The sequence below is a fragment of the Tyto alba genome, unplaced genomic scaffold (assembly GCF_018691265.1).
Source record: "Tyto alba isolate M040663 unplaced genomic scaffold, T.alba_DEE_v4.0 Super-Scaffold_14, whole genome shotgun sequence".
Classification (NCBI taxonomy): Eukaryota; Metazoa; Chordata; class Aves; order Strigiformes; family Tytonidae; genus Tyto; species Tyto alba.
In genome coordinates this window covers 40,771,192-40,786,201 of record NW_024881276.1, presented here as the reverse complement: position 1 = coordinate 40,786,201, position 15,010 = coordinate 40,771,192, and the positions used below count along the sequence as shown (strand labels likewise).

The window sequence follows — 15,010 nt, the reverse complement described above, 5'->3', positions numbered from 1 at the left end:
CGAGAATAGAAACCAATTGGCCTAACCAGACCCTCTGGTCCTTTTTGCCATAAATGTATGGACAGTCCAGTCTTGGCAAATCCCCATTCAATTTGAACTGGATCTGTTGGGTGAATTGGACCCAAGGCTTGATAGGCAGTCGCTTCAAACACTAACAACTGTAAAGCCTCCTCATGGACCTCAGTCCATTCCCACTGAGCTCGCTTTCTCAGCAGGTCATACAAAGGCCTAGCAATAATTGAAAAATCGGGAATGTGTTTCCTCCAAAACACAAGCAACCCTAGTGCATGCTTTAAGTCTTTCTTTGACTCAGGCAGTTTGATCTGATCGAGGGAGGAGAGAGTATCCAGTGGGATACACGTCATCCCTCCCTTCCACCAGATTCTCAAAAATTTTACCTCACTTGAAGGGGTTTGTATTTTCTCAGGTGGAATTGTCAACCCTCTACTTTCTAGATGGGTGATAATGTCCTGCTGAGTTTCTCTAACTTCTTCTACCTGACTCCCTCCTATGAATACATCATCTATATATTGATAAATCTTCACCTCTGATTTTCTGGGAATTTTTTCCAGCTCTTGTGCTAGAGCATGGTGGGCTAGCGTGGGTGAGTGCTTGTATCCTTGAGGGAGTCTTGTAAAGGTGTACTGTTGTCCTTCCCAGGTGAAGGCAAAGCGATCCTGGTCCTCAGGTTGTAAAGGGACCATAAAAAACATATCTTTGACATCAATTGTTGCCATGACAGGGTGAGATTGTTCCTGAATGCTTGCTATCAATTCAGCAATGTTTGGTACAGCAGCTGTTAACGGACCTGTATTGGCATTAAGCCTCCTATAACCTATTGTCAATCTCCATTTGCCGTTTGGTTTTCAGACCGGCCATGCTGGAGAGCTGAAGGGGGAGTGAGTGGGAACAACAATCCCTTGTTTTTTCAAATCTTCCAGAACTGGTGTAATTCCCCCCCCCTTGCTCCTAGAGGCAATGGGTAGGGTTTTACATTTGTCAATTTGGAAGGAGGTAAGGTAGGTGCTGCTTGCAACAACCGCACCTCTGTGCCTGATGTTTCGGTCAATTGCCTGATATGGGGAACACCAAAAGACCACGAATTTGCCTGGGTGTCCCGCCACTGTCTACCTTTTAAAACATCTATACCTAAAAGATTCATCTGGAAAGATCCTATGGCCACCATAGTGTTGACAGGATTTTCCTCTCCTGGTAACCAGAGTGTCACCGGAGTCATGGGCACTGACTGTGTTTTTCCCAAGGCATCTAAAACAATTAGATTTCTATTTCTGCTTCAGTTCGCATTAGCGCAGTAATTTGTGCCCCAGTATCAATCAGAAATGTTACTAGTCTTTTCCTTGGTCCTACAGCAACAGTAATCAATAAATCCCCTTTTGAATTGCTGGTGAGTTGTCTTACGAACATCCATCCTCCGCCTATCCCCTCACTTTCGGGGGACAGAGGGTCTAGTTTCCCGCCACGTTATTTCCCCCAGTCGGCTCCTCCCCAAGGTCTATCAAGGATGGAGCACTAGGGGTTGGTTTGAAAGTGACCCTTCACTCAGACCATTTCTGCACAAGTTGTTCTAATTTCTGACTCGAAAGCCCATCCATCAAGTCTCGAGGAATGCCTTTCTGAAGCCCTAGTTGCCACAGTCTGTGTCGAGTCAGGGGTCTCTCCCTCCCGGGGTTCCGAATTCGGGGTGACACCGAGCCTTGGCTCTTTCTCATGAATGATTGTTGCCTACTAATTTGCTCTGCAGCCCGTACGACCCTGGCTTCAGTTCTTTGGGACGAACCACCAACAGGGCCATATTTTCTCCCAAAGTTAATCAATTCCTGGGCTACATCTCCCCATGTCCATACTTTCCTCCCTGGCTTTTGATGGTCAGGGGTCACAGTCCCCTCCAGAGCAGCTGTCATTCTTTCTGCATTGGGGGTGTTTTGAATCTTCCCTTGCAATTGAATGCCAAAGGGTTTCAGAGAGTCAGGGAGTCCTCGTATCAGGGGGGTCATCCTCTCTGGGTCCACAGGCATCATCATTGGGGAACCCTGGCTGGGCTTGAGTTCCCGATCATACATCATCTGCAGACAAGCTGCCTTCTGCACACTTTCAACTAACTGATCCACCGTACCTCTTATGGCAAGGGGATCTCCCCTCTCCAAGGGGTTCAGCCCTCCAGCCCAGTATGCATCTCTCTGAGTCAATGACCATGGGGCTCGGCGGTCGCCGGTAGTTAGAAACACACCCGGACCCCAATATCCTTCTGCTTCTTTCTCTGACAAGATGATTCCATCCCCTCCTGACAAAGACTCTCTCCACACATACTCTGTCTCTGATTCTTTTGCAGTCCTTGCAAAATCTTTTTTCAACTTTGCCAATTCAGTTGCTGTAAATGGGACTTCTTTGGTGATAACCTGAAGACGGTCATCGCTCTCGTCCTTGTAAACATACTCTGTTTTAACCAGCGGATACATATGAGGGATCCTTTCTACAGTTTCTTTCGCTTTCTGCAAATCTCTTTGGGGATAAATTTGCCTTATAGCCTTCTCCAAAAGTTTAACTCTTGCCTCCACCAATGTATCTGTCTCTGTCAATAATTGCTCTCTCAATTCATCCTTCAATATTGCATTTTGGTTCCTTTCCTCCTCTAACAAATCTTTGGTTTCTCTCAATTGTTCCTGCAGGGTCTGTATAGCAGTCTTCAGGGAGTCTATTACAGTATCAACTTGCTGAGACTTCTGCTCTCTCTCCTCCACCGCAGCTGCCAGACTTGCTCCTAGCACTGCACAAATTATGGCTTTTCCTTTTCCTCTCTTAACCTTAGCTTCCTTCTGCAATACCCTTATCCTATCCACCACACTCTGTGGTTGAAACCAGTGGTTTTTCGCCCAATCTTGTCCCTGGATTGAGGGGCGAGATCGGTGTGCCTCCAAAAGATCATACAATTTATCTATTCCTTCAGCCCCTGAGAGCACATCATCACAAGCATCGGCTGCCTCTGAGGTGAGCATTTGTTTTCCTTTTCCTAATGCAAAGGGGATCATCGTCCTGGGAGGGACACACGTCAATGTCAAAGTTCCCCTATTCTCTCCCATGAGGTTAAATCTGGGTCTCCACAGACTAGAACAACAAAAAAGGGGAATTTGTCCTGAGAGGGTCACAGCTTAGTATCCAAGTTTCCCCTATTCGCTCTCAGGAGACTAAATCTGAATCTCTCACACAAAGAGCAACCAAAACTGGTTTTCGTCCTGAGAGGACCACACGGTTCGCTCTCAAGAGGTCTCACGTCACTCAAACACAAAGGCAGTATCACAGCCCACAGTTCCCCCAATTTTGCTCTCAGGAGGACACACTTCAATGTAACACAAAAGGGGGCTCAATTCATCCTGAGAGGTTTACATCCAACACGGCAAGGTAGTACAGCACTCTCGTCTCTAGGGATCCTGTCCATGACGCCAATTAAAAAGATGTCCCGATCCGGTATCGGGGACATCCCGATCCGAAATCAGGGAGGGTTCTTAAACGATCCCAAGAGTGAGATTAAGACACAAACGAGGTCAGATGCCGGACAACCTTGTGATCTTTATTAAACAAGCGGCTGATAAGAGCGATAGGACAGGGAGAAAAAGGAAGAGAAAGTCAGAATCCCTAAGCTAGAAAGCGATAGAGATGCGGCAAGATTAATCACCACCACCACGAGCCCGCGATGTCCCGTTGGCTCAGTCTCGGTGCAACTGATGATGGTCCAAGCTCCGTCGAAGTCCACAAGAGAGATGTTTTGGGAGCCCGCACGCACACACACGCACGCGCGCACAACAACACACTGCACTCACCAGCACACATGTACGCAACGATGCACATGCACGCACACAACTCGCAACGATGCACACGCACGCCAGTACAGAGTACGCAGTCCTTTTATCGCCTTAGTCCCCACGATTTCCTGGAAAAGTCCGCCCATTTCCACGGAGCTCATTGTAATATGTGCCGCCCCGTGGACCTCCATGCGCGCATGCCCAGGTGGTCATGGTGGTCTCGCTGGCGAGGGTTGGTCCACGGTGCCTTCAGCCTCTGCACATCTTCCTCGCCTCAATTTCCTCCCGACCCGGCTCGCGCGCAGGTGCAGTCTGGCTGGTACTGTCAGGGACGTTGTTATTTGTGCTTCGGGCAGATGTCGTGGTTTCTTCGGGGACTACCCGTCTCCTTCAAGGCGTACTCTGTCGCATCAACAGGATGCAGGGGGCCAGGAAGTGGTAGTGGTGCAGCAGCGATGTTGAGACAAACAAAGTCCTACACAGTCTCCTACAATGGACTGTAAGTGTGTTGACAATATAAAGGTGGCAAGAAGGATCAGAGTATCCAAGAGACTCAGGGAAGAGGGAAATGTAAAAATAGTACATACTGGGATTGCATATTTCCCACATATTTGGGGAAAATGAATGTCTCCCAGCTTTGCGTATGAATGGGGTCATTAGACTGTAATGGGTGAGCCATCCCTCCCTGTCCTTATCTCAATTCCTTATCCTTTTGTTTTATTTTGTCCTTCCCATTCCTGAAAGGGGTGAGCAAGTGGTTGTGTGGTGCTCAGTTGCACTCTGAGCTCAAACCACGACAGATTGTTTTGTACTTAGTCTTTGCTTACAGCATCAGCAACTGGCACACCACAGGTAGTGCCTATTCTCTCTTGAATCTCTTTTAGTGAAAGAGGTCATCACAAAGCATCTGTATTCTCACTTGGTATATTCTGTCAACAGCTGTATTTAATTTTTAAGTTAAAGTAATTCTTGCTCTCATCTTAAGACATAAGGCCAAATTTATCCTGATTGAAATGCCTATTAAATTTATTTTACTGTGGATAAGTATGTTTCCTTGTGTCAAGTTTCAGCCTAAAGCAATTGCTTCTGAAAGTTTATTTTGTGATATCCTGTATGTTTTTGCAGAAATGTTTCCCTCTTTAAATAATGCCAAACAGCTGTTGTACAGCACATACAGTACAGTACCTTTAAAATGTAGGCTCTGGGATCTTGAAATATCAATAAGCAATTGATGATAGACCAGTGTAAGTGATTAATTTAGCTCAAACAATATAACGCTATTCTTCATGTCTCTCAGACTCACACAAAGTACTGAATCAGATTTTTCCATTATTAGCACTATAAACTTCGTAACAATACCTGCACAAAATGTTCTTATATAATATGCATCAATCACAGATGTTGTAAGCTGAAAAGTAATAGTGCTAACTTGTTTTAGAGAAAAAGGCTACTTGGTAAGCTGTGTTCTTTAATGTAATTTAGGAACTCAGGATGTTTTTACCCTTTAGGTTTTGTTCTTAAGCTGTTAATGGGAGGGGGAAGAAATTAAGAGGACAGGAGGAAGAAAAGATAGAAATTGTTGTATCAAATGCTAGGCTAAGAAAATCTCTCAGCTAATTGTTTGCAAGATGGACTGGCTACAGGTTTGTAAAATAATTAGGATATAAATCATGCCATGTGACAGGATACTTACTGCAAAAAATTGTATCTAACCTTTATTACCAAATGCATTCTGCACTACAGATCAAAATTAACATTTAAATTCAGCCTGCTGACTCCCCTGCCAAAAACACAATTCTGTTTTCAGAACTCTGCACATTCTTATTAAAATGAGAGTTTTTAACACTGTATTTTTTTCTTTTTTGCTTTCTTTTACTTTCATAGTTCTCAGAACTGTTTCTCTTTCCTTTAGATGCCAATTACAGTTCTCCTGCTAGTTTAGACAGGGTGCAGATAGAATCATAGTATCAAGTATCCAGTGATTCTTCATGAATGACTTTTAACCTGCATGCTATCCATTCCATTATATTTTTACAAGTTGTACATTCCTCTTTTATAGTTTATATAGAACATAACAGAAGTTGTGCATCATGCACCAAAGTACATCTGCAGTTAAGTTTGTATGCAGACATGACACTGGGATGGTCCCTGTCCTGAGTGGCTTACCCTTATTTACTAGAAGCTGATACAAAAATAAAGCAGGTGATGTAGATGCTTGTAGCCTGGTGCTGCTACAGCAGGTGACATCCACAGCACTGTTGTGATACAGAAAAAAGGTAAGTCAGGAAACCCTTGTGGAAGACATGAAACAGTAAATTAAAAATTTTGAGGTAGAAACAATGAACTGATATTCATCAGAATGACACTTGATCATTTCTTCAAAATTAGTCATAAAATTTAATTGTTAAAATTTAGATACCCAATGACAATTGAGATGCCATAGGTGCTCTGCCTGGCCTCCACCTGTAGCTTGTGGAGAGTCAGCTTGGAGGTAGTGATGTAGCTGAAAATGTGCACCAGGAAAATAACATCTAGGCTGAGACATGGACATGATCCAATCAAAGATGTTTTCCTGGATGTAACTCTAGTGACAAGGATGGTGGTGTTAGAGTATGTTGACACTAAGGAACCACTCATATTGAGGATGACATGGGTCAACCTTCAAAAGGGCCAGAATGGCCTTCAGTCTCACTCATGCCATGAGAGTCACTGTGTGCATACCTTTTAAATCTCTTACAAGATAAGAGTGTACCAAAGGACCATCCTGATCTTAGGTTTTCTAACATGTTAGGGTTGCTAAGCTTCACTAGTTTTTGAATACTGCTAGTTTTTATATCCAGTGGCCTCAAAAAAAGTGCTATGGGACTATTGCCATGCTCAGTTCTGACTCTTCAACCCAAATAATCAGGTAAGCATTAGAATATGGATTTGTAGACATACACCCTAGCAAGTTGGCTGCCTTACCTGTATATAAAAATAATAGAATTGACATTTTCACTTTGTGTTTTAAAGTTTTTTTGAGAGAGGACAAAGTAGTGAAGAGACTTTTAAACCAAGTGAGTTTTGAAAAAGTCCATTAACCCAAAAGTTATATAAAGTACTGCATCTGTAACATCATAGTTGTTGTGGTAACGTTTGGTTTGTTATTGATTACTTGAGTAAATAGCCTCCAAAACTGTTGACAATTTTGGACTGCAAAATAAACGATTTTAGTCTGCAGTTCTTATTAAATGAATTCATTTATACTGTTCAGTAATTTAAAAAACATCACCCTTTATTTGTGATATTAAAGGTGGTGTTATTTTTTAATCTCTGTTCTTATTCACAAATTGAGGGGAGATCAACATACAGAAGTAAAAACATAATCCATACCACAGTGACCTCTTTATCCCATTGAAAACAGAAACGCATGCAATGCCTCCAGTATGTCTGTCTACCTTGTTCTCCCTCAAAATTACCCACCATGTGTCATTGGGTATTCTGGGCCTGCATTCATTAGACTTTTGATCGTCCTGGTGATGACGAAGGCTTTTTCCTTACTATTCTTCTTGTGATTTCAGTAAGTGCCCCTACTATTTTCTTTTTAGGCTGAAAATGTTGTGGAATTTGCCATGTAACTGTGTTCATGTTTCAAATCTGATGCGTTCAGTTTGTCCACACTCCTTAGACTCCCAGAATATAGAGTACATTCTTACCAATTTATTTTAAGGACCTTCCTGATAAGAACAATGAATTCTAGAAAAGGTCCTCATTGTTGTGGTGTTCCAGAAATATCTCTAAAGAAGGAGAGGAGGTATTGGCAATTGTTATTATTGTGTCAGTGCTGGTCATGCTTCCGTAGCTAACAATAGTTCAAGTTTCTGAAGGATGTTTGTTGTTAAAGACTATCTTATATCTGATGTCACTATTACGGCACTTATCATTTTCTAGATACATAAAAATACTTTGTATTTCTAACAGTATTCCCGGAATATTGACAGGCACACGTTCCTTTTGCCTTTTTTAACAAAACCATCTATTTCTGTTGTTAGTTAATGTCATCAGCAAAATGAAGGTCATTCAAATGGGTCTTGCCAGTGAAATGTCTAGTTGCCATTTATGATTACCTTCCTCTTGATTCAGACAATAAATAATGCAAACAGTATCAGGACATAACAAAGCATTGCCTTACTCTTTAGTTTCCTTTGTTAATTCTTGGATGCTGATCATCACCTCTGTATAATCAGTATGATCATAAAGGACTTGCAGCATTTTGATTATGTTGTCCTAGCACTTCCTAGTATTCTGTTTTTCAAAAAGCTGTTTCTCAAAAAGGCATTTTGGATGGCAGTACCTTCTGTCATAAAAACTATTTATCATTCTACAGTTTATAAAGAGATTTAATATGTATCTTCTGGGGGGTTATTTTTCCAACCTGCAAAACTCAAATTATTTTTGTTTTACTGAACAAAAATTTACAAACAAATAACCCACTTTTATGTTTCATATGGCTGGAAAGAAAAATTATACAGACACATAGTTACTAGATATTTGTAAAATGGAGAAAAGAGACCTCTACAGTATGTTATCACCTTATTAAGTATAAGTGAATACTGCTGAAAATTTTCCCCAAACATCTCATGTAGGCATCTGTAATTTCTGTTCTCCAGTCTTCTATCACTGCAATTGTCAGTAACAAAATGCATACAGTATCTCCAGCAATGTCATACCTCTGGCCTACATGTGCTGCAGTGTTTGACTTTGTTCTCTTCAGGATACTTCTCATCTACAAAGCAGACAGCCCGCAGCTTTCACAATCTGGCCATTTTTGGATCTTGGCAGAATACTGTGAGAGCAACATATTCACCGGGGCTACTTGTCATCATCACCAATGCTTTATTTTTTGTATTTTCAGAGCATCAGAGGTAAGAACAGAATGCATTACTTGAAAAATTATTTTTTAAATACACATTAAGATAACTTTTGTTTGGAGGTGTTTCACACAGCTCCTTCTATATCAGAATGTATCTGGAAAAAAGATTCAGCTGACTTCTAGCTCTACTTTCCTCTTCATCTTTCCTAGAGTTTTGCTCTTTAAACCTTAGCATCAAATTTTGTAGCAGAAAAGATACTTTCAAACCTTAAGCAAGTCAATTCCAGTTGTAAAATGCAAGACAATGTTGCAAATAACAGGATTTACTAGTAATTTTCATAGAAGCCAACACTAGTATCATTTGAACAAGATACTGAAAACTTACAGATCCTAGTCCTTTAGGAAAATATTTTGCAATTTCATAATGAATTACTACTCCAGATGTGCTATGATACTATAAAATATTTATGTCTAATGCATAGTTTATACTGTAATAAAACCATTGTCAACTCTTAAAATATACTTACTGGATTTGATAAGGTAATATCTGGCAGTTAGGAATGGATTGGCAAACATGGTTCAACAAGTCACAAGTATATGTATAAACTCAAATAATTCCATTTTTTTTTCTCTGTGTGAAAGTCTTCATGATATCAGAATGTAACAAAACTGTAAACCAGAATTTGGTTCACTGATCTGGAATGAAAAGGGAAAGTATACATATTTTATATATAAAGTATATTTTATATATATTATACACTGGAAAAAAATAATATCTTTACATTCTAGTATTCTAAATGTTTATTAAAAAGCAAGGATCTTGACTATGGCTTCAGTAATATAAATGGGAAGCCTGCTCATTGGAATGTACATTGAGAAATAATATTTTTTTAAACAACAGTTGTCCTTTTTTTAGTTTGATTTTACTTTGTAACAATAACAAGAAAAATTCAGTTGAATAAGTTGGTCTTTATCTCTCTGACAGAGGAAAATGTATTTAATATTTTTTCTGAATGCTTTAATAATGTTTATGAAAATAACATATTCCTCTTAAACAGAATACTATTTAGCATTTAACCTCTATCATTATGCAATATTATGCCACATAGATGTCATAGAATCATGGAATGGTTTGGGTTGGAAGGGACCATTAAAGGTCATCTAGTCCAATCCCCCTGAAATGAGCAGGGCCATCTTCAACTAGATGAGATTACTCAGAGCTCCATCCAACCTGGTCTTGAATGTTTCCAGGCATGAGGCATCTTCTATCTCTCTGGGCAACCTGTGCCAGAGTTCCACAACCCTCATGGTAAAAAATGTTTTCCCTATATCTAGTCTGAAGCTACCTTCTTTTAATTTAAAACCATTGCCCCTGGACCTATCACTACAGGCCCTACTAAAAAGTCTGTCCCCATCTTTCCTGTAGCCACCCTTGAAGTACAGAAAGGCCTCAGTAAGATCTCCTAGGAGCCTCCTCTTCTTCAGGCTAAACAATCCCAACTCTCTCAGTATGTCCTCATAGGAGAGGTGTTCCAGCCCCCTGATAATTTTTGTTGTCCTCATCTGGACCTATTCCAACAGGTCCATGTCTGTCCTATGTTGGGGACCCCAGAGCTGGATGCAGTACTCCAGATGGGGTCTCACCAGGGCAGAGTACAGGGGCAGAATCACCTCCCTTGACTCATTGGCCATGGTTCTCTTTATGCAGCCCAGGATGCAGCTGACTTTGAGCTGTGAGCACACACTGTCAGTTCATGCCAAGTTTTTCATCCACTGGGACCCCCAAGTCCTCCTCCACAGTGTTTCTCTCAATCCCTTCTTGCCCCAGCCTGTATTGATACCAATGATTGCCCTGACCCAGGGGAAGGACCTTGCACTTGGTCTTGTTGGATCACATGAGGCTCACATGGGACCACTTCTCTAGCTGTTTCAGGTCTCTCTGAATGGCGCTGCATTGCTCAGGTGTGTCAACGGCACGTTGATGTCATCTGCAAATTTGCTGAGGTGCACTCAATCGCACTGTCTATGTCATTTTTGAAGATATTAAAGAGTACTGGTCCCAATACAGACCCCCGAGGAACACCACTCATCACCAATATCCATCTGGATATTGAGCTGTTGACCACTACCCTCTGGATGTGACCATCCAATCAATTCCTCATCCACCAAATAATTCATCCATCAAATCCATATCCCTCCAATTTAGAGAAGGATGTTGTGAAGGACCATGTCAAATGCCTTAGAGAAGCCCGAATAGATGATATCCGTAACTCTTCCCTTGTCCACTGATGTAATCACTCCATCATAGAAAGCCACTAGGTTGGACAGGCAAGACTTGCCCTTGGTGAAGCCATACTGGCTGTCTTGAATCACTGTCCTGTCCTCCATGTGTCTTAGCATAGCATAGAGGATCTGTTCCATTCTATTCCCTGGCACAGAGCTGAGGCTTACAGATCAGCAATTCCCAGGGTTCTTATTTCTTTTTCCAGTCACCACGAACTTCATCTGACTGCCATGACTTTTCAAATATCACGGAGACTGGTTTGGCAACTACATCAGCCAATTCCCTCAGGACTCTGGGATGCATCTCATCAGGTCCCACAGGTGTACATATGTTCAAGTTCCTCGGGTGGTCTTGAACCTGGTCTTTTCTTACAGTGGGAGTGACTTTGTCTGACAGTCCCTGCCTTGTGGCCCATCCACTCAAGAGGTGTGGGAAGAGATTGCCAGTGAAGACTGAGGCAAAAATGTTGAGTATTTCAGCCTTCTCGTATTTTGATACAAGTTTGTCACTCGTGTTCATGAGGAGGGTACACTTTCTTTGACCTTCCTTTTCAGGCTGACATATATATAGAAACTTTTATTATTTTTTGCGTCCCTTGCCAAGTTCAGCTCCAGCTGCACCTTGGCCTGCCTGAGCCCATTGCTAGACAACCGAGCTGTGTCCCTATGCTCTTCCCAGGACACCTGTCCCTGCTTCCACTGTCTGTTCATTTGCTTCTTCTTCTTTAGTTTGACTAGCAGGTCTTGACTTATCCATGCTAGTCTCTTGCCTTCCTTTCCTGATTTCTTACACATGAGGACTGAGAGCTCTTGCACTCTATGGAAAGTGTTCTTAAAGATCTGCTGGCTATGCTCTGTTCCTTTGTCCCCGAGGGCAGTTCCTGAGGGGGACCTATTGATTAACTCATTGAACAGCTGGAAGTTTGTTTTCCTAAAATTCAGAGTCCTGACTTAACTCTTCACCTGACTCATACCCTTCAGGACTGTGAATTCCACTGAAGGTGCAGTCCACTATTAGTGTATCCGAATCGTAACAGTTTCATATATTGAACCCGATCAGACTGATAGTGGTGGATTGGTTATCACTCAGATTTTCTGCCTAAACTGTTTCACATGACACATGATCACTGCTGTCCAGGCTGCCTCCAATCTTGACATGACCGATGAGCTCATTTGTATTGGTGACCAACAGGTCCAGTAACACATCCGCTTTGGTAGGGCTGCCTGTTAGCTGGCTTAAGAGGTTATCCTCGATGGACTCCAGGTGTGTCCTGGATTGCCTACAGCTCACCGTGCTGCTTTTCCAGAAGATGCCGGGGTGGTTGAAGCCCCCCAGATGGACAAGAGCCCGCAAGTGCAATGTCTCCTATAGCTGGAGTAAGAAGACTATGTCAATAGGCTCCCCTTGATCAGACAGGCTGTGGTAAACACCAGCCACAAGGTTCCCTTTTTTGTCTCAGTCTCTAGTTCTTACCCATAAGCTTTGAACCTGCTCATGGCTATTCTTCAGAGACAGCTCTTCATAATCTACCCATTTCTTGAAATAGAGGGAAACGCCTCTGCCCATCCTTCCTCACCTGTCCCTTCTGAACATCTTGCAACCAATGATAGCCACACTGAATAACAGTAACACCAATACTGTAAAAAATCTAAAGGTTATGTGTGTAACTTTGACTTCATATAACCCCTTGTTTGAGCAAATGAATCCAAAAGTATGTAAAGTATGTATCAGTTTAAGACAAGTTTTCAGCCTTATCACAGAGCTGAAGTTCTGACTTACATACCTGAAACTGTGACTTCAAAATTACTCTCAGTTAATTACAGGTGGAATTAATGCTGCTTAATGCTAAAGTATGAACAGTTTTAAAATACAAAACCTGAAAGGCTTTATACATAAGTTTGTTACATGTTTTTGAAATCAATGGGTTATGGGTATCCCATTTGTGGGTAAAGTTGTATCGGGTATACTTAATACCAGTATAGTTATTTTCCTGCCAGTGTGGAAATGAGCTTTACTAGTACAATCTTCTTTGTAACAATTTCACAGCAACAGGAAAGTTGAGGAACCATTTCAATAATACAGGAGATTTGAAAGGCATAGCTCCTCTCAATCATGCTTATGAAAAGAACAAGTTTATACAGAAACTGCACTGAGACTTTTCCTATACATAAAATCAGCCATGTATAGATGTCTGTAGAAAGCATTATTCAGATTCCTTAAGGAATTTAAGCATCTAATGATTCTGATGAACCCCAGTTGAAATTTTCAAGGATCTTTAGCAAATTAGGTACTTATCTCCCCTTGGCTTTATCTATTTAGTCACTTTGGGGAAAAAAACAGACATAGTTATTAGACAATTCTGAGCAGATTTAGCTGCTTAGACACTCATTGAAATATTTATGTTATTTACAGTTAGTGATTCTTATTTGTTTTAAAGACTTAACAAAAAAAATATCTATAAAAGTGTTGTTAATGACTACACTAATGATTTTCTAGAAAAATATTTTCCCAAAGTCGTCAGAAAGATTGATTTATATGTTATAAAGACCATATTGCAATTATGCAATCACATATGCATTTAATAATTTAACTAATGAAAATAGGCAATTAAAAAAAAATAACTACAGAAGGGGAGGGGTCATGAAAAGTGAGGGCTGGTTGCTGAAACTTGGACTAAAGTTTTCCATACTATTGAACAAAACAAGCCAGTTTGAATATGATACTTCTATCTCTAGCATGGAGACTTTGAAACTAAAAATGTTTTATCTCACACAGTGATTTAGCTCAGTTCAAAGACCCATACATTAAGGTTTCTCGCAGAGCTCTACTGCAACTGGAGACTGACAGATGAAATGAGTCTTTTCATTTTTGCTATATTACCTGTCATAATAGTCAGTTATACCTGATCATATAAAAACATATAAAAAATTTTATTAAAGACCATGATTTAATGTCAAGATGTTAACCTTTCCTCATATTATTATTTCCTTCTTTTAGTTTTCTGAACATATGGTTCTTAACTGTTCCAGCTAAAACCCCCATGTTTTGACTGCAGTTGCCCAGAATAAAATTGACATTTCTCATAAAGATTACATTCGTTTTACCTTTTTGGAAAGCTTCTTGAACTTTAGAAGTGCCCTCAGCTTTCTGCAATAGATGATTGGTTTCACCTCTTTTTATACTTTTCGTTTCTAAGTTTCAAGGCTACAATTAAAAGTCAGTTTGTTTTAGCTTTTTACCAGTCAGAAGCAAACAGGTAACTCATAAAAGATGTGGAGTCAGTCTAATATATTTATAAACTGTGCAAAAAGCCTGGTATTTTCATTCTATAGAGGAAGCCCAAGATTTTGATAGACTGGCGGAAAGAATTACTGATACTATTTCTGTTGTTAAGCTTCAGTAGAGAGCTATAAATGTTAAGGTTAAACAGAAGGTGAAAATTTGAGACCATTTTTCAGCATGCTTTGTTTAAATTTGACAAAAATAATTTCTGCATATTACATTTGACTTTATAACAGTGAGAACCTAGTCACTACTTTCACATGAAGGCAATGAAGATGGAAAATGAAGGCAAAATTATGTATTATATTAAGATCCAATTTGTAAACATCAAACTATCCATATGGGTTCTTTTCTTGCCAGTCCTTTTATCTGTAATTTACCCCTCATTCATACTTTCAGACTACTCTGTATTTTCCATTTTTAATTAGCAGAGATTTTCAACTTAACAGCTTAAACTTTCAATTTAACAACTTGCTGCAATAAATTTTGTTAGATGTAAGAAAAGCAGTTTGCTTGACCAAAAGTCTCCAACTGTTAAGAAAATGAGAACCTGCCAATATTTTATGATACTGGCTACAATTCAATAGCTACTTACATAGAATATAGTCAAGTCTGTTACATGATACTTTCAGTATTTTTCTTATACATAACCATAATCATGAATGCTATCAGTGCATTAACCTCACTGGGTAGTGATAATCTACTCTAAATAAGGCAAGATGATATCTTAAAGCCCACAAAGAATCGTACTTAACATTTTTATCCTCCCGAGGC

General features: G+C 40.4%; 1 protein-coding gene across 1 annotated transcript; it reads right to left on the bottom strand.

Moving 5' to 3' along the window:
* Positions 1-1,556: 1,556 nt before the first annotated feature.
* Positions 1,557-3,443, bottom strand: LOC122152922. Its single transcript, XM_042788312.1, has one exon. The coding sequence runs from the start codon at positions 3,096-3,098 to the stop codon at positions 1,557-1,559; it is 1,542 nt and encodes a 513-aa protein (XP_042644246.1). The 5' UTR covers positions 3,099-3,443.
* Positions 3,444-15,010: the final 11,567 nt, after the last annotated feature.

Bases quoted from the DNA above. Each gene is read 5' to 3' on its own strand.
- LOC122152922 (XM_042788312.1), bottom strand. From the start codon at position 3,098: ATGGGAGAGAATAGGGGAACTTTGACATTGACGTGTGTCCCTCCCAGG.